This window comes from Lynx canadensis, chromosome C1 (genome assembly GCF_007474595.2).
Source record: "Lynx canadensis isolate LIC74 chromosome C1, mLynCan4.pri.v2, whole genome shotgun sequence".
In the NCBI taxonomy this organism is placed as follows: Eukaryota; Metazoa; Chordata; class Mammalia; order Carnivora; family Felidae; genus Lynx; species Lynx canadensis.
Genome location: NC_044310.1, coordinates 186,005,752 through 186,024,069, shown reverse-complemented (window position 1 = coordinate 186,024,069; position 18,318 = coordinate 186,005,752). Strand labels below are relative to the sequence as shown.

Genomic DNA, 18,318 nt, shown 5'->3' with positions numbered 1-18,318 from the left:
TACAAAAGTTCACATACTACATAATGTGATCTTTGGCTTGAAAAATCCTATATATCTGTGCAGTTAAATTCTGAAATGAAATTTAACAGTGGTTGTTTCTGTTTTTTTTTTTCTTAAACCTTACTGCATTTTTAAAATTTCTTCATTAGTATAAATTTCTTTTAAAATCAGAAATACACATCCCCAAAGGCAAGGGAATTAAAAGCAAAAATGAACTACTGGGACCTTATGAAGATAGAAAGCTTCTGCACAGCAAAGGAAACAACCAACAAAACTAAAAGGCAACCCATGGAATGGGAAAAGATATTTGTAAATGACATATCGGACTAAGGGCTAGTATCCAAAATCTATAAAGAGCTCACCAAACTCCACACCCGGAAAACAAATAATCCAGTGAAGAAATGGGCAGAAAACATGAATAGACACTTCTCTAAAGAAGACATCCAGGGGCGCCTGGGTGGCGCAGTCGGTTAAGCGTCCAACTTCAGCCAGGTCACGATCTCGCGGTCCGTGAGTTCGAGCCCCGCGTCGGGCTCTGGGCTGACGGCTCAGAGCCTGGAGCCTGTTTCCGATTCTGTGTCTCCCTCTCTCTCTGCCCCTCCCCCGTTCATGCTCTGTCTCTCTCTGTCCCAAAATAAATAAACGTTGAAAAAAAAAAAAAAAAGAAAAAAAAAAAAGAAGACATCCAGATGGCCAACAGGCACATGAAAAGATGCTCAACGTCGCTCCTTATCAGGGAAATACAAATCAAAACCACACTCAGATATCACCTCACGCCAGTCAGAGTGGCCAAAATGAACAAATCAGGAGACTATAGATGCTGGAGAGGATGTGGAGAAACGGGAACCCTCTTGCACTGTTGGTGGGAATGCAAACTGGTGCAGCCACTCTGGAAAACAGTGTGGAGGTTCCTCAAAAAATTAAAAATAGACATACCCTATGACCCAGCAATAGCACTGCTAGGAATTTACCCAAGGGATACAGGAGTACTGATGCATAGGGGCACTTGTACCCCAATGTTTATAGCAGCACTCTCAACACTAGCCAAATGATGGAAAGAGCCTAAATGTCCATCAACTGATGAATGGATAAAGAAATTGTGGTTTATATATACAATGGAGTACTATGTGGCAATGAGAAAGAATGAAATATGGCCCTCTGTAGCAACATGGATGGAACTGGAGAGTGTGATGCTAAGTGAAATAAGCCATACAGAGAAAGACAGATACCATATGTTTTCACTCTTATGTGGATCCTGAGAAACCTAACAGAAACCCATGGGGGAGGGGAAGGAAAAAAAAAAAAGAGGTTAGAGTGGAAGAGAGCCAAAGCATAAGAGACTCTTAAAAACTGAGAACAAACTGAGGGTTGGTGCGGGGTGGGAGGGAGGGGAGGGTGTGTGATGGGTATTGAGGAGGGCACCTTTTGGGATGAGCACTGGGTGTTGTATGGAAACCAATTTGACAATAAACTTCATATATTGAAAAAAAAATAAAATCAGAAATACAAAATCCCTAATTATCTTTAAAAAGCAGCATAGCCACTTTACTAAATTTAACATGTACTTTACATATTCTATCACTAATAATTCAGTGAAGACCATGAGAAAGGCTTGTTTGTCTGAGTGCCTATTGTGTCCGGTGTCTGTTTCAGGCACCAGAACAAGAATGGTGATCAAAGACAGATGTGGCCCCCATCTTTCCAGAACTTGCAGTGTATTAGGAAGACATATAAATCACACCAGCACACAGACAAATGTAGAATTACAACGATGGTAAGTGTTATGAAAGAAAAGTACATAGCATTCTGCAATCTGTAATTGGCATATTTGATGTAGGGACAGCAAGGAGTAACTCCCCAAGAGATAGATCCTGTGAGCTCATCAGGTAAGAAGGCAGGAAAGTGCACTCCAGGCAGAGACAGCATTTAAGGCAGGAGAAAGCCCTGTATGCCAGTTATCAAGTTATTTTCTCTTGGCTCAAATCCACCCTTCTTTGCCTTACTTTGTTTTTTTTTTTTTTTTTCAACGTTTATTTATTTTTGGGACAGAGAGAGACAGAGCATGAACCGGGGAGGGGAAGAGAGAGAGGGAGACACAGAATCGGAAACAGGCTCCAGGCTCTGAGCCATCAGCCCAGAGCCTGACGCGGGGCTCAAACTCACGGACCACGAGATCGTGACCTGGCTGAAGTCGGACGCTCAACCGACTGCGCCACCCAGGCGCCCCTCTTTGCCTTACTTTGTGATACAGGAGCTGGCCCCTGCAAACGATTCTCTTTTGCCAGCTCACATAATGTTAGCTTTATCAGTGGAGGGCAATAAAGTGACCACGCAGGGCTAAGAGGACAGGAATACACTTCTCTTCTAGTTCCGGTTCTTTGTTGTTATGCTTACTCATCACAGGAGGTGGGGGCCAAGCAGAAGGGCTCCAGCTGCAGTCATGCCATGGTCCCTGCATCCCCCGCACTGGCAGTGGCTTCAAGCAGTTCCAGTCTATCTACACCCTCTGGCAATGGTAAAGTTCTTCTACAGAACAGCTCAGTCCATGCCCTGTGACAGTTTTTGTTTGTCTGTTTGTTTGGTTTTTAGTGTAGTTGTTTTGCTGCCACAAGGTTGCATGTTCCACATGCTTTCAATGAGGTCACAATCTCAATCTTGGATTGGAGGGCTCTCTTTATTGTCCAGCCTTTCTAGAGACAGTAACTACTCTCCTGCCATGTCTAGAACCCTTAGAATCCTCATTTATTCCTTTTAGTAGTTAATCACCTCTTCGTGTTTCTAGTGTTTTAGTTAGTAATTCCCTGTATTACATTCCTCCCATTCAATAAACTGTGTGATTTCTGTCTCTGGACTTGAACCTGACTGCACACACGCAGTCTATATGAGGGACTGAGAGGGGACCAGGAGGGTTGGAGTAGAGACAGCAAGAAGGAGCAGGCCATTCAGTGAGGTTGGAGCATCACTTAGGGGCCAGACCACGCTGGGCCTGTAGGCCATGGTAAGAATTTTGGTTCTTATCTTAAGAGTTCAGATTTGTGTTTTGAAAAGATTTCAGGATATAGAATGACTTAGAGGGGAACAATCTAAAAGCTAGGACATTAATCGGTGGACTCGTACAGCAACATAGGCAAAGAGAGGATGATGGCTTTGGTGGGGAGGCACAGGTAGAGACTGTGAGAAACAGATGGGTTCTAGGAACATTTGGAAAAGAAAATCGACAGGACTTGATGGATTGGATGAGGAGACGATGTCAGGACTGATGTCTAGATTCCTGGCTTGCACATTGGATAGATAGTTCACTAAGATCAGGAACACTAAAAGAAAGCTAAGACTGGAAGGGAGATCATGAGTTTGCTTTAAGCATATTGTCGAAGTGCTTTGAACTTTTGAAGTGAAAGTGTCAAGTATGAGTCTGGAACACAGAGAGGAGCCTGGCCTGGGAAGAGGAATTTGTGAGCCAGCTTACATAATTAAAACCTGGGCTTGGTTGAAATGATCTAAGAAGACAGTACTGGGTCTTATAGGAGAAAGGACTTGGAACAAACCAAGTCTTGACAAGCTGTACCAATTAACAGCCTACGTAGAGAAGAATGACCCTCAAAGGAAAAAATGGAGCAATGAAGATGGAGGGGAAATCAGGAGGGTGTCATGTCAGAGGAACTGAAAAGAAAAAATAGAGTCCTTAAGGATCGTGTGATCAACAGCACTGAATGTTACAGACAGAAAAGATAAAGTACAGATTGGAAATGCGTGCTAAATTTAATCCACTGAGGCCATTGATAATCATCGTGGGAGCAATTTCTTTGGAGTGATGGGGCTGTAAGCCATACTGAATAAGATGATAAGTGAGAAACAGAGGTGAAGAGATGACGGTGAGTAAAGATAATTCTTTTAGATGTTACAGAATAACGGTCTAGTGATAAAGCCCCAAGAAAACTCTCTTCACATTACAGTGACGACGCACCTGGATTTGCATGGTCCGTCATTCTTCTGTCACTGCATGACAGGATAATTAACAGAGAGTCAGAGGAACCAACAACTTTGAAACAGAGACCCAACCAGACAGGCTTATTTCAAAGACATAATGTCTGTTGGTTTTGCCTCTTTGTAAGTTCTTTATCAAAGACAGACAGACTTTATTATTTCAAGTCCTATTAAACTTGATCAGATCGGTGGGCATAAAGCTGGTAACTTTCAGATTGGAAGCAGACCTTTTAGTTTTATTTACATTACCTTTCAAGGTCTCATTTGTTACTAATACCTTTACAGGTTTATTTATATTAAAAGATAATAGATAAGAAAGTCAATGAATTAAGCTGCCCAATGACACAAGGTGGACAATTTGCCTTAATTTGTTTCACTGACTTATTTCACTGCAAAACAGAGTCAATTCTCATTATATTTTGATAGAACCATTTAAATCTTTGTTCAAAAATTTAAAAAACAATTTTTTTTGGAAGGCCTTTTGTTCTTTGCAAGGAGTGCATTCCATTTAATTAAGTCTCTTTGTTACTGAAATCGCCATAACAAGGTATGGGTGGGAAGTTATGAAGATATCAGCTCTTCAGAGAGAGTAGTTTTGTGTTTTGCTGCAGGGTTGCAGCAAAAGTAGTTTTGTTTTTTTTTTAATTTTTTTTTTTCAACGTTTATTTATTTTTGGGACAGAGAGACAGAGCATGAACGGGGGAGGGGCAGACAGAGAGGGAGACACAGAATCGGAAACAGGCTCCAGGCTCTGAGCCATCAGCCCAGAGCCCGACGCGGGGCTCGAACTCACGGACCGCAAGATCGTGACCTGGCTGAAGTCGGACACTTAACCGACTGCGCCACCCAGGCGCCCCAGCAAAAGTAGTTTTCAAATGAGAAGGAGAAGGGAGAGGGCTGTGGATTTCACTCTACCCGGGTGACAGAAAAATACCCGAGGGGTTGTGTGTTTCCTATGCCCTCCTGTCACTACACCCCATGTCTGTGTCTGTCTCTTTCTGCTTTGTCACACCCAGAGAAAGGAAGCAGAGGTCTTGGTCATGGAAAATGCAGTTGAAGGCCTCCCCTAACGTTCCCCAAACAGTTCTGACATGGTGCTGCTGAGGGTGTGAAACTGAGGGTGTGACTGCACAGCGCACAACCATGAACAGGAGCTAACACTGAGTATTTAGATGCTAAAATAATCATTAATGAGGAGTGAGAATAGCAATTACTGTGCTTCAAATGTAAACTTTCAGAATGCAAGTTCATAGGACACTACTTAGTATTGGCTACATAGATTAAGAAAGTATTGTATCTTTAATTTTAAAAAGAGTAAAAAGCCCATGGTTATGGCTCTGCAAGGGTTTCAGCTAAAGTCCTTAATTAAGGTTTAAATAAAACATTGGCTGCTCGGACCACTGTAACCTGGTGTGAGAGAACCTGCTCTGAGGCCTCTGGGTCTCATCTCCCATGTCTCCTCTTCAATCACTCACGGGACATGACGGCCTTATTTCAGGTTGCTACACACGTGATCTTGACCCCTGCCCTGATCTCTCTCCTACTCACTGCCTTCGCAACACTTACTATCATCTAGAATTCTCATGGTAACTTAGCTGTATTCTGATTTATTATGCATCTCTTCACCTCACCTTCCAAAACGTATGCAAACTTCATGAGGGCAGAAGTTTTGCTGTCTTGTTTGCTTCGTCTAGAATTCCTGGCTCATGTCAGGATGCTTAAAAATGTTTACTAGACACATAAATGATCTGAGGGTTGACTCTGTGCTGGATGCTGTGCTAATCACTTTAGACACCTCACTTACTGCATACCACAGTCTTGTTAAGTGGAGTCATATTTTCTATTTTGCAGGTGAGGACACGGAGACACAGAGTGGCTAACTTGTCCCGGGTCACACACCTAGTAAGCGATGAGGCCAAGACTTGAATCCAAACACCTCTAACGCTAAAGCCTGGTTCTTTGCTACAATATTATATTGCTTCCATTGGAGGGCTGGCACTGCCGAATCCTGGAATATACACATTTGGCTTTACTATTAAAGTCCCAGGCAAGCTGCTTTCATCTTGTTGATCTTTTCTAATCCTCTGGTCCAATATAGGGGCTTAGAGAAGCAGGGGAGATAATCTTGAGGCTAGGACTGACAGTAGCATTAAAAAAATCTGCTTGGAAATCCTATAGGAAACCGCATACCATAAAAATACTGTGAAACAGTCTGGTGAGGTGTGTGTGTGTGTGGTGGTGTGGGGTGTTAACAAGACGCACAAATGAGGGACAAGCAGCGAACATTCTAAAATAACGGGATCCTTTCTCTCATGTTTGGTTCCGCTCACTTTGAGAATGAGAAAGCAGTTCTGTGCCAGTGCCATGCCCAAATAGACAATGTGTATTGTCAAGGCAAAATGACTGGGCTGCTCCTGTTCTGTGATACAGAGCAGATTGTGAAGTCCGGTTTGTGCAGGTCAGTGAACACAGCATGGAGCTTTCTGTTTGAGACAGGTAACGAATAACACAAGAGCTGCCTTCCCAGGATGCTTCACAAGACCAGGGGACATAAAGGAAGCCTGCTGGCCGTCAGGGGAGCTGAAGCCAAGAAAAGCCCCGCCTCAAAGTTTCTCTCAATGGAGTCAGTTGGTGGCCTGTAATCCCGCTCCATTCCTATTCAGTGGGAATTGTGTCCAGTGAGAGAAAGCCACACAGGAATTTGAATTCTTATTCTGACCTATCCGGTGATAACCACCTAAACATTTCAGTAATACACGCCTTAAGAAAAGTAGAGCAGGAAGAATATTTAGGAAATTGAACCCTAAAGTCATAATGTGCTTTAGACATTTAGATGGACTTTAGGAATAAAAATGATCCTTGGCATTACTTTTGGTAAAAAATAAATCTTAATATATTCCTTGTCTGACTTTGTACTTGGACACAGAATGATCATGATTGGATTATGTAAAAGATCTAATTTGAGCTGTTATTAAAAATTCCGAAATACAGAAAAAAAAAAAAAACTACTTCAAGGCTTAAAGAAGTATTTTGTACTAAGTTTAAATCAAACTCCCAAACTTCTAAGCTACATGCTGACAGGCAGCATTGTCCCACTCGACAGTGCTATATTTACAGCTGCAGTGATGATGCGTTTGGTGGTTATTTTTCACGTAGGAAGTCACACTAACACCCCTGAACCACCTGCATATATCTTAAAGCTAACTTCCCCCCTACCAGAAAGTAATTCTGTTTAAAAATTTTTGAAAAAGAGAAATCTTGAATGTCAAGGTGTTATAAAAAGATAAAATGTGTGTTCCACATGTTCACAGCCTGCTGCCCAGCTGGGCATTCAGGGCAAGCTTTCTTGAGCCAGTTCATTATTGGAAAGATTGATAAATGCTCCACTGCAAGCAGACTGGAGATTTCTTTTACACTCATACTTTGAACCCACTCAAGTACAGAATATCATTATATGGCTTTTTTAGGATTACCTTTTCCTAATTTTTCAATTATACATCATTTAGGAGTTATGGAGCCCACGGTTTCAGCAGAGACTCTCTGAATGCATGCATTAAATTACAGGCTTTTGCAAACTAAAAAGAGTTACCCCAGGGGTGCGGGTTATCTTCTCAACCTGAGGGGCTCTAGCTTCCTCGGCAATAAAGTGAGGAGATGGGGTTCAAGGATCACTGCCATCCTTTCCAGTGCCAAGGCTCTACATTCAAAATGGGGTACAGAATGTCCAAGACCTAACACTCATCTGTGAAATACCTGTTAGGGGTCTCGGGGTTTCCAATGGATTGGATGAGCATTTTAAGGCCATTTCACAGTTTTGGCACCACGTTCCTGATGAACTTTCATTATCTTTGGGAAGGAAAACCTAACTAGTGACAAACTCATTTTTAAATTTATGAGTGAGCTGCTGCTGATGTTAATGGTCAACCAGGAGGATTCCCTTCCTTTTGCAAAATCATCTAATAATCTTCCATGATCATCATTCAGTCCTTAACAGGAAAACTTACGTGAAGTATAGATTTGAAGTGAACCAGTAACATTAACAAATAATACTGACATACTTCAATGCCTTCATGCTAAACTTACAAAACTGAAAGGATATTGGGATGGCTCTTTGTGCAATGAAGGATTCTTCACACAAAGTTTCATGTTAGAGTTTACAAAAACCTCCTTGTACAGAGAACTCCTCCAGTGGGTACTTAACTTTCAAGGCAGCTATCCACTGTGAAGTGAAGCGCTTCAATATTGAATTTGCTCTAATGTCATATACTTGATAGAGTTACCGAAATTGTTTTAGAAAAGAAGGTATAAATTATAAGTAAATGAACAAATATACGTGCTAGGCTTTTAGTCCGTGATTGATATCAAAACAGCAACTTGAGTAATTAGATTTTGAAAGTAATTCGTGTGAAAGCAATAACAAGCAAAGTTGGGAATCTGCCACTCAATTATTTAATTTCTTTCCCCTGCCCTTACTATAAATCAAAACATTCTCAAAACTGTAGGCGTAGTAAAAACTGAATTAAAAAATTCCTGGAAAATTTAGATTCTAAAGGGAAATAGGCTATTTTTTTTTTTTAATTTTTAAGTTTATTTATTTGAGAGAGAGAGTCAGCACAAGTAGGGTAGGGACAGGAGAGAGGGAGACAGAGAATCTCAAGCAGGCTCCACACCGTCAGCATGGAGCCTGACATGGGGCTCGAACTCATGAAACTGTGAGATCATGACCTGAGCCGAAATCAAGAGTTGGACACTTTATCAACTGAGCCACCCAGGCGCCCCTGTTGGGTTGGTTTAAGGAAGCATTGCACAGTAAGGATGATCTGAATTACGGCACTCACTATTAAGAGAGTTGGTAGGTAATGTGTTTATGGAAGAAAATTAGTGCTTCGTGAGCAAGTTGCAAACTCACTAGTGTGCTGTGTAGCATGTCAGTTATTTAATGTATTGCTTCCTCAGTGGAGCCCTGATTTGGGACATGTCACCAGGAGATGTTCTGTTTGCATCATCTTCTATTGGACTGAATTGTTCCTAGGCAGGGCCTGTCTTACTCAGAGACTGCAGACATACAAGAGTATGGAGTCAAGTTTTCTCCACTTCTTTCAACCTTCCAATCCCCTCTCCTCATTCAAATTTATGGGGTCCTTCAATAACTACTACTCCCACAAAACTTCCCCGGATCACTCAGTTGGATGTAGCACCTCTCTTCCCTAAACTGTAACCCAGCCTTCTCTTCAAGAATAAATAATAGGATGTGATTCCCTCAGGGCCTCAACCATACCATACCCTTCTCTGAATTACTGTGGCCTGAGAGCACAGTGCTTTGTGTGTAGGAAGAATTTAAAGAGTCACTGAGTCAATAAAAGCAGGATTTTGTAACTAGAAGGACTTCAGGAATTATCTGGTCCTCACTGGGAGAATCTACCACCGCTTCGAAGGCATTTTGAAAAACTGATGGGGCATTTTTAAAATTTGTGTGTGGGAGAGGGGCCTACACCTATAGCCAGGTGACTTACAATCACAGGCATCCTGCACAACAAAGAATCATCCTGTGTCCTGAACTTTCTCATGTCCTGTTTACATATAAACACAAGTATTTTTAATATAATTTTCCTACAGATTTCCAGGATTTACTTGGATTTCTGGGATTTAATACTGGGTAAATTAAGAAAAGATTGTATTTTATGGTGTTCGGAACCAATCAAAAGTTTTGCACCATTTGGGAAAATCACATGGCCAATGACACCTGTAGTCACGGTATCTAACAACTAGCACCCCTGCATCAGCCTGCATTTGTAGTAGCTGTTTTCCTAGTGATGCTGTGTCTATATACAAACACTCTCATTCAGCTCTTACATCACAGGTGAAATACAAAAAAAAACCACTGTCTACAATATCTTGTTGACCACTGTTCTCTTTTAAGTGCAAAGCGATTCATTATAAGTGGGTGTGTATATCAGACCATTTTATCAGGTTTCTATTTTTTAGTGGTTCCTGATTTCTCACATTTTTGCCTTATTGAAATCCTGTTTCTAGATAGATTATATAGATTATATTATCTATGAATTTTATTTTAGGATTTGTTATCAAATGGAGCATTCAGTAAGACGGTATTGAGGGCCACTGATCTAGTACATTGTAGTATAGTTTCCTTATTTTACAGAAAGGAAATGGGACACTAGAGATGAAATGATACACCCAACGTCATACACTTGATTAAAAGTAGCCTTTGGTGGACTGGTTAAGATATAGCTATAGCACAAATAATTAATATTCCAGATTCTAACATCCTGGAAGGTTAGGTTCGTCACATAATATAAAATACCAAAAGTTAAAATAATTTGATCTACCCTTTAATAACATTTGCTCTTGTCATCAATTATTTCTCCCTTATCCCAGGAAAAGGTGTCTTGAAAGAAAATTTCTTTTAACTGGAATTTCTGTTTCCTGATGATGCTAATACAGATTAGAACTATGTTCCTTGGAAAAAATAATCCTCTGACTTAGTGCGGGGCTAAGCTGAGTTTTATTCTTTGGCCCTGCAACATCCTCCCCACCCCCTTCCTATGGGAAGATGTCTGCATCCCTGCACGATGCAGAACAACCTTCTCTTTCAACAATATCAACAGTAGAAACAATCAACTCAGTGGGTTCCCTCTGCATCCTTTTCTTCTGTGCCTTCCTAAGCAACTCTGTACGAGAATTACTGACCTGTGACCCCACGAAGGGACTTTGAAGGTTCCTCGAGTATCGAGATCTTTTTGTCACGAGGGATAAGGACTGGTTTTTTCACTGGCAGAATCGGTGGATGAGTTGTCCTTCTCACAGCCATTTATATGGCCATTTTGTATCTGGGGCGGTGGTGGCTGCAGGGGCCCTGCTTCCGGCCTCTCTGCCTTGTCTTTAGCATCTTTGTTGCCTTGATGCTGCTTAGACTTGCTTCTTTTTCTTTTATTGTTCTAGAATGAGAAACAAATGAGAAGATAATATTATTCAGCTCAGACCCTTTAGATACAAAGTGAACCTAGACATCAAAATGAAGTATGTTATCTTGTTTGCTTTCTGGCCCTTTAGAATGGGCGAAAACACCTACATTTTTATTAACCGCCCACATTAATGTAAGTATCTTCTTTCTCACAGTAAGTTGTGTAAACTTTTACTTCATAAACATAGTGAGCAAATAAAAGTTCCCTTAAAAGGAAAAAAAATAGCAGGGAATGGCCTAAAAGTTGAAATATTATTGGAGCAAATTGAAGCCATATATATATATGAACGGTAATATAGTAAATCTTGTGAGAACTGCTTTCAAACAACTTGAATTCAGATATTGTGCCACTGGAGAAGAGCTCACATTTCTTAAATTGGTGATGTGGTGGTGGGAGACAAGGGTTCTGATCCTCCGGGGAGGATAGGAGGTTGAGGAAGAGAATCAGTAGGAAAAGGGCAGGCAAGTCCTTGCAAGATGAAGAAGTAGAAGGCAGGTCCCCAAAGTCCAGGTTGGGTCTGCCGAGATAGATACCAATCAACCAGGAGATTCCTGGCATGGCTGCCACTGTCCACAGAGTGCAAGGCAGCCACAGGACACATAATCATCCCCATGAGAATTTAAGCTGGTGCAGACAACTGCTATAAAGCCATGCCAAACCAATCTGGGTCCACCTGGATTTGGACTGTGCAGCTGGAATCCTGGACGACCTCTCGGCTATGAGGCGAACAGCATTACATGGTTTCACTTTATTTACTTTGAAATAACACCACCCTGCATTTTAGACCATTAAAATGTTTTTGGACCCCAATTATCACAATATGGCAGGGTTTTACGGTACCTCTCCTAAGATGCCCTAATGGATGATACACAATAATATACAGGAAATTAAAAAGATGTTCCCAATTACGTTGCACGCTTTACTTGACTTTGGTTTTGTACCTTCGGGGTACTCAATGTATTTAACACTCAGGACGGCGCAGACCTTGGCCAAGCAGAACAGATGCCTGACCCATTAGAGCAGACCCTGTCCCACCCACCTGCTGCAGCAGTGAGTGCCAGTGGAACATCAGCCTGGCTTTGTTCTTCAACACATTTGAACAGAAAAAATAAAAAGAAACTGTTTCCTCTTAATTCTCTTCCTCATTCCCTTTCTTTCCCATTGAAACCACAATCATTCCCCCAGTAGTGCTCCTCTGGCTGAGAGAAGCCATTCCCTGGGTGAAGGGAAGGGCTGGCGGCACAGGTTCCCATGCAAGCTGCATGTCTGCTGGGCTGGGGAGACCATTTGCCCACTGAACCTCTAAGATGGAGGCTCAGTGAGCTGGGTCTGCAGTTGTTCCTCTGCTCCTTTTTCACATCAGAGAAATCTGATACCCAAACTGCACATCTGAGATTTTTCCAACGGACATGTCAATATTGCCTTTCAATCACTTGCAAACCATTTTCAGCTCACACAGAAGTCAGGGAAACCATGAGTAGAGATAAGCAGAGATTGTCAAAAAGGGTGACACACAGGGTTAAAAAAAAATCTCCCAATTCCTCCTATTCCACAAGAAACTAAAGGGAGAACAGAGGGCGAAGGGTAATTTCAGTAATCTCAGTCATCTCAGGATTTTATGGAAGTAATGCTGCCTTTTGTTTTCTCAAAACCTGTTCTGTGGGCCTGTGATCTTCCCTCATGGGGAAGGGTAGACTGGAGTATTATATTGTGGGATACCCAAAACACAAGGCCTGGCTGGGAAATTATGGGTACGGATGGGGCAGTTCCTTTGAAAACAGAATCAGACTAAAACAGGTTGCAGACCAAGAACAAGACTGGTGCACTTTGTAGGAGCTAGTGAGCTCCATATATGTACACAAGATTAGGCAGGCATGTTCTGGAGACAGAGTGCCATGTGTACACAGGTGCACCTCACGTGTGCCCAGAAGTCAAACCCTTTGTGACTAGCCAAGAAAGGAAAATAATTCGAAGAGGGCAGAGTAAAATCTCCTTCCCTCTGTTCTCAAAGAGTGGTTTGCCAGGGTTATCAAGAAGGAAAAAAATTGGTCCCTTTCTTACTATGGCTTTAAGGTATTTTCTTGTTCCTTTGTTAAAGATCTAGTTTAGAACTCAGCAAAAAAAAACAAACAAACAAACAAAAACAAAACAAAACAAAAAAAAACAACTCAGGGCAGCTTTGGACAGATTCTTTCAGTTGGAAAAACATGTGAAAATATATTTAGAGCTTTTCAAGTATCTTTAAAACACTCCCTAATTTTTTCCTTTGTGCTACGGAATATGTTCAGGCAAGTTAACGTCTTGAATCCTTTGAATTCTCTGGCTGGGTTCCCCTTAATACTTAAAAAGAAAAACTCTGGGACTTCTAAAGCACACCTGGTGGTTAAAAACACTCCAACAGAAAACAAGGGCATTAGTAGTGAGGGTGGCTGGTAATTGAAGAGAGTCTTGAATTTGCAAGTTTTCTCGGTCTACATACCAACATATTTGAAAGAAGCATAAAATTGGTAACCTTGTTTAAATGGTAACAACCATGGATGTTTTGATTGGAGATGTGATTAATTTACAATCAGTATTAATCTTACCTTCTTTTTTCCTGTCATATTCCATTCTTTTAGAACTTGAACTGCACTGCCTAGACAAAGACAAAGAACCTTCAACACGTATTCACATAATAAAACACCACACAAAATTCATCTCTGTCTTTCCATCCTGGTAGCAATTTTTTTTTGTGGCTTTTTCATTTGTTTTGATACATCCTACCTTAATAAAAATGCCAGTTTCATTTTTTATTTCCAGACTTTCATTTAATTCACTGCATGATCTTGGTTTTATCAAAGTATTAAGCCCCACTACATGAAGCTTACCTTTTTATCATTATGTTGTCTTAGAGAAAATGAAATATATCTTGAGAATGTTCTGTTAGCTTCATTGCCATAGGTGGAATTAAAATTGTTCTGTTTGATATATGAATCAAAATACCTATAATCTTCCAGACCAAACATGGATTTTGAATATTATTAACCAAGTGCATCAAAGCTTTTTGCTTGGCCACTCCTGCTCTTTTCTGCCCCCACTCATTATGTTTGCAACTTGAACTTGAGCAGCGTGATAAGGAGGGCAGATTATCTGAGGTTGGTTTTGCTCTCGTCACTGTGCATAAGGATGGGATGTGCTCTTTGCGGGCTTCTACTTTGAAACAAAGAAATTCATCGACTGACATATTAATCTCAGGTTTTCTCCATGCTATTCACATACATATGTGGCCTTGCACAGACTCAGAGGAAAAGTCTAACCTGATTAAGCTGTAAAATATTTTAAAAGACATGCGTACTGTTAGTCAGCTATGATAACTGTTTTCCACGTGGTGTAACAAAGTTCTTCCCTCATTCCAACTGGGCTGGGGGTAATTTCAACAATACGTTATTGGTAATGAGTACATCATTTGTTTTCCTATAAATAAGTAATTCTAAAAGAGTAGCTCTTAAATGTATTCTTTTAACAATTTTAAGCCTTTTCATACAATCTCATTATATTAATAGTTCCGTACAATGAGTGTGTTGGCTAAACAGAGATAAACTTCAGGCCGGTCTTTATAACAAATTTCAAATTAGTAGGGTCCCAATTATTGAGTCCACTGTCACTGTTAGATAAGCAGAAGGCCATATTGCTTTGACAAATGTTTAGACAGGCTAATTATTCCTATCTATTCAAAGTTTCCAATTCAATGCCCTCTTAGGCTTTCTGAGTTACATGTACTTGAAATAATAACACCGCACTTAAAAGTAAGTTATAATTCAGACTTTTTATTAACTGAGCTGGTCTTTCTCTCATTTGCCCAGAGAATTAATGTTTCACAGTATTCTCCTTTTGAAGAACTTTAGAAAGTCACTTTTATTAGGCTTTTTTCTTAGCCGATCCAGTGGCTAATAATCATTAGGGTAGTTTTTACTTACAGCTAAACTTCAGTTTTCTAAATAAAATAAATTAAAAAGCACCGTTAAATAATGTTCTTTCTAATCAGAGAAAGGAGGTGAGTTGCTTATGGCTTTACAATTATTCCTCTAATTTTCACATTTTGACATAAATTCTATTTGCAATTTGGACAATGAGCTTTTCGAGAGCAATTCTGAAGAAGAAATACTCATGTTCACAGAGAATTTTGAAAGTGTTATTATTAAATTTAATTATACTGAAACTGCTTGAAGCTTTTGAAGCCACTCAGAAATAGTGCTTTTAATAAGCCTCATAAGTGATTCCTAACAAATATTTTCGAACTTCAGTGGTTTTAAACAAGTTTTCCAACTGGTCCCAACCAAAGTGATATGAGATTCTCAGCAATCCATGGGTTTTTTCAATGAGATCTCAACACTGACAACGAGGTGACAATTTCAAGGACAAGCAAGGTGCTCTATTTAAATACAAACGGATTTGATGACAGTCTATCAGTTACTGAGCATCTGTGCATTTCATCAGGGTCACTTTGTAATGAAAACTTTCATGATGGGGAATGTGGGGGCTTCAATCCAAGTGAGGGTGGGGAAGAATGGGGATAATAACCTTTTTCCTGTCCTAAAGCTTTTTTCCATGTGAATGACGTTGGCAAGTGAATCTTGAGAGTTTATCTGCGCCAGTATGTGCAGATTTCCAAAATTTTTTTCTTGAGACAAATTGCACCAAATGCTGCGAATTAGATCAATATCAGATTTTCTACTATTTTTTTCTTATGACTAAAAACTCTGTATCTGCCAGTCCATGAGACAGAGAGAAACAGAAAGGTTGCTCATTATGGGTCTTCTTGCAGGTCTATTTTGAATGACAATCATTTTTAAATCAGTTAGGACCCTAAATCTTGAGATTAGTTGAGAGAATTTAGATTTAGAGTGTGGCCTGGTTTCACGACCTGCCTGAAATGCAACCATACTTGTAGAACTTTAGGAAAATTATCCCAATCCTAGGAAAATAAGTAAATCAAACCATCCTTAACAAAGAAAGTATAATAGGATATAACTGAGAATGTGCTGACAGGTGTTCCCTGACCCGATTTATCAGATTATATTTAGCCAGTCCATATTTACAACATAGAAACTAATACCAGGACAGAACCCATATGGTAACTGAGGACAAGTACGAGACCTCTGTCCATAAGTGGAAATTGTTCAAATAGGAGGGGAGAATTTCCCCATAATATACAGGAAATATAAGGTCGTAGGTTACAAATTTATAAGATAAACATATTCCTAGACTTTGGATTCTATGATATCACTGGCAATTGCTTGTCTAAAGAAAATTCTGTTTTAGACAGCAAAAAGGATCTAGAGGTAGATGAGCAGAATTGATATACTGATTAATTAGGCAATCTCAAAATCATAGACTAAGGCTACTAAGGAATAAACCAGTACTGGGGCACCTACGTGGCTCAGTTGGTTAAGCATCTGACTTCAGCTCAGGTCATGATCTCATGGTTCATGAGTTTGAGCCCTACATTGGGCTCTGCTGTCAGCGCTTAGCTAGTTTCTGATCCTCTGTCTCCACCCCCACCCCCCCCCCATCTTTTTCTGCCCCTCCCCGGCACAGGGGTGTGAGCATGCTGTCTCGAAAATAAATAAACATTAAAAAAAAAAAAGAATAAACCAGTCCTCTCAGACTATGTAAGCATCGAGTTCAAGGACTGCAGCTAAGTACAGCTATGCTGAAGAGTTGAGGAGGCTTTCCAGATCAGGAAGGAAGTGCATTACCCTCCATTCACAAGGACACCATCAAATAAAGGGCATGTTTAATAACAAATTGGAAAGACTGGTGGACAATGGAATTAGCATCATTATAATAGGTATCTTTTAGAAACTAGGTACAATCTTTTTTTTTACACGAGGGAGAAAGGAATCCCAAATTCTGCTCTTATTGAGTATATGGATGTGTTTTTAAAGCTTAGCATATTTTTATGAGAATTACATTGTCGGTAGCTAATTGACATTCAATGCATTTGAGGAAAAACACAGAACATATAGAATATTTAGTTCTAACAGGTTCAGGGGTCATGTATGCTTACCATCCACAAAGGCTTGCACTGCTTTATCTACATTAAAGTCAAACTGTTGTAGCACCAGCACGATTTCATTATTGCTTTTGTTGGGAACAACTGAGCGAACTGCATAGATCTATGAGGAAAAGAAAAGAAAAAGAAAGGTAAACACTTTAAATATTGTCCATACTGGATAGACTATAACTGTTAGAAGGCCTTGAAAAGCCAACTAATCTATCTTGCCATCAAGCAGACTCAAGCATTTCAGACCAGCAAAAGTTCATCCTGCTAATCACCTTGATACCCTTTTTATTTATGTATACATGTCCACCAAGAGCTCCTTGTTAGGACTGTGGTAGTAAGTGTGAAAAGCCAATTCTGGTTTTTCACCCTCAACCTATCCCCAAGACTAAGGATGCATACAAGAGGTGTTTTCAGTGAAGACACAGATCGTTTTCTGTCTCAAGCTCTCCTCTACACTGGCTCAGGGGGCATCTTTGGAAAACTTACAGAAATAGCCCCATGCCTCAGCTTCTCTTATCTGCACAATGCAAGCAGTCATCTCAAAGCTCACACAAGTGTGCTGTAAAACTCCATTAATGCTTACAAAGACATAAAAGTGTGGGGCATTGTACTTTTGAAATGGCAATCTTAGCCATAATACAGAATGTTCCCAAACACATTTCTAAAAATCAAACATTTAAAACACCGTAAAAGTAAATACATATATGAAAGCTAAGGATTTTAATAGGTTAAGCTAAGCTGATAATAAATTTTTAATGACCTATATGTATTTCTTAGTTAAATTTAGCATGTATTCTTTACTAATAGAATTCATTGACCTCTATCTCACAGAACTTGGAATTACTACAGTATGCTCTACTTATCTGAGCAAAACCTAACTCACCCAGCTTTCTATCAAGGGGATTATTGTAGCTGCTACTGATAGATTCTAGAGTCCTCATGGTGCAAAGGTAAGTGGTAGCCATAATGATGATCATGAAAGCACAGCACAATCTTTGTGTGTTTTTATCAATGGTTAAATTATGGCTAATTAAGTTTTAGAGTTACATGCAGTTTACTGTAATCAGATTCATGGACTACAGATTATATGGGTACGATATGTGTAATGTGACTCTCCTAACCAGAACATTTAGTTAAGTATAGTTAAATATAGCCTAGTTCCTAATTATGTCAGAAAATAGGCAGCCTATCTCATATAGATCTGTACATGAGAGTACTTAGGTTATAATGAGAAAACAGCACAAGCTGGAAGTACATAACTTACAGAGGTTTGACACTATTGATCAGAAAGCTGGTTTTGAATCT

General features: G+C 40.1%; 1 protein-coding gene across 1 annotated transcript in view; it reads right to left on the bottom strand.

Annotated features, from left to right (window-relative positions):
* SPATS2L (spermatogenesis associated serine rich 2 like) overlaps window positions 1-18,318 on the bottom strand; it is a 169,011-nt gene that overhangs the window by 43,977 nt on the left and 106,716 nt on the right. Inside the window, 4 exon segments of the mRNA XM_030325740.1 lie at window positions 10,693-10,768; window positions 10,770-10,940; window positions 13,553-13,602; window positions 17,017-17,125. Of these exon segments, the coding sequence (XP_030181600.1) occupies window positions 10,693-10,768; window positions 10,770-10,940; window positions 13,553-13,602; window positions 17,017-17,125 (406 nt within the window).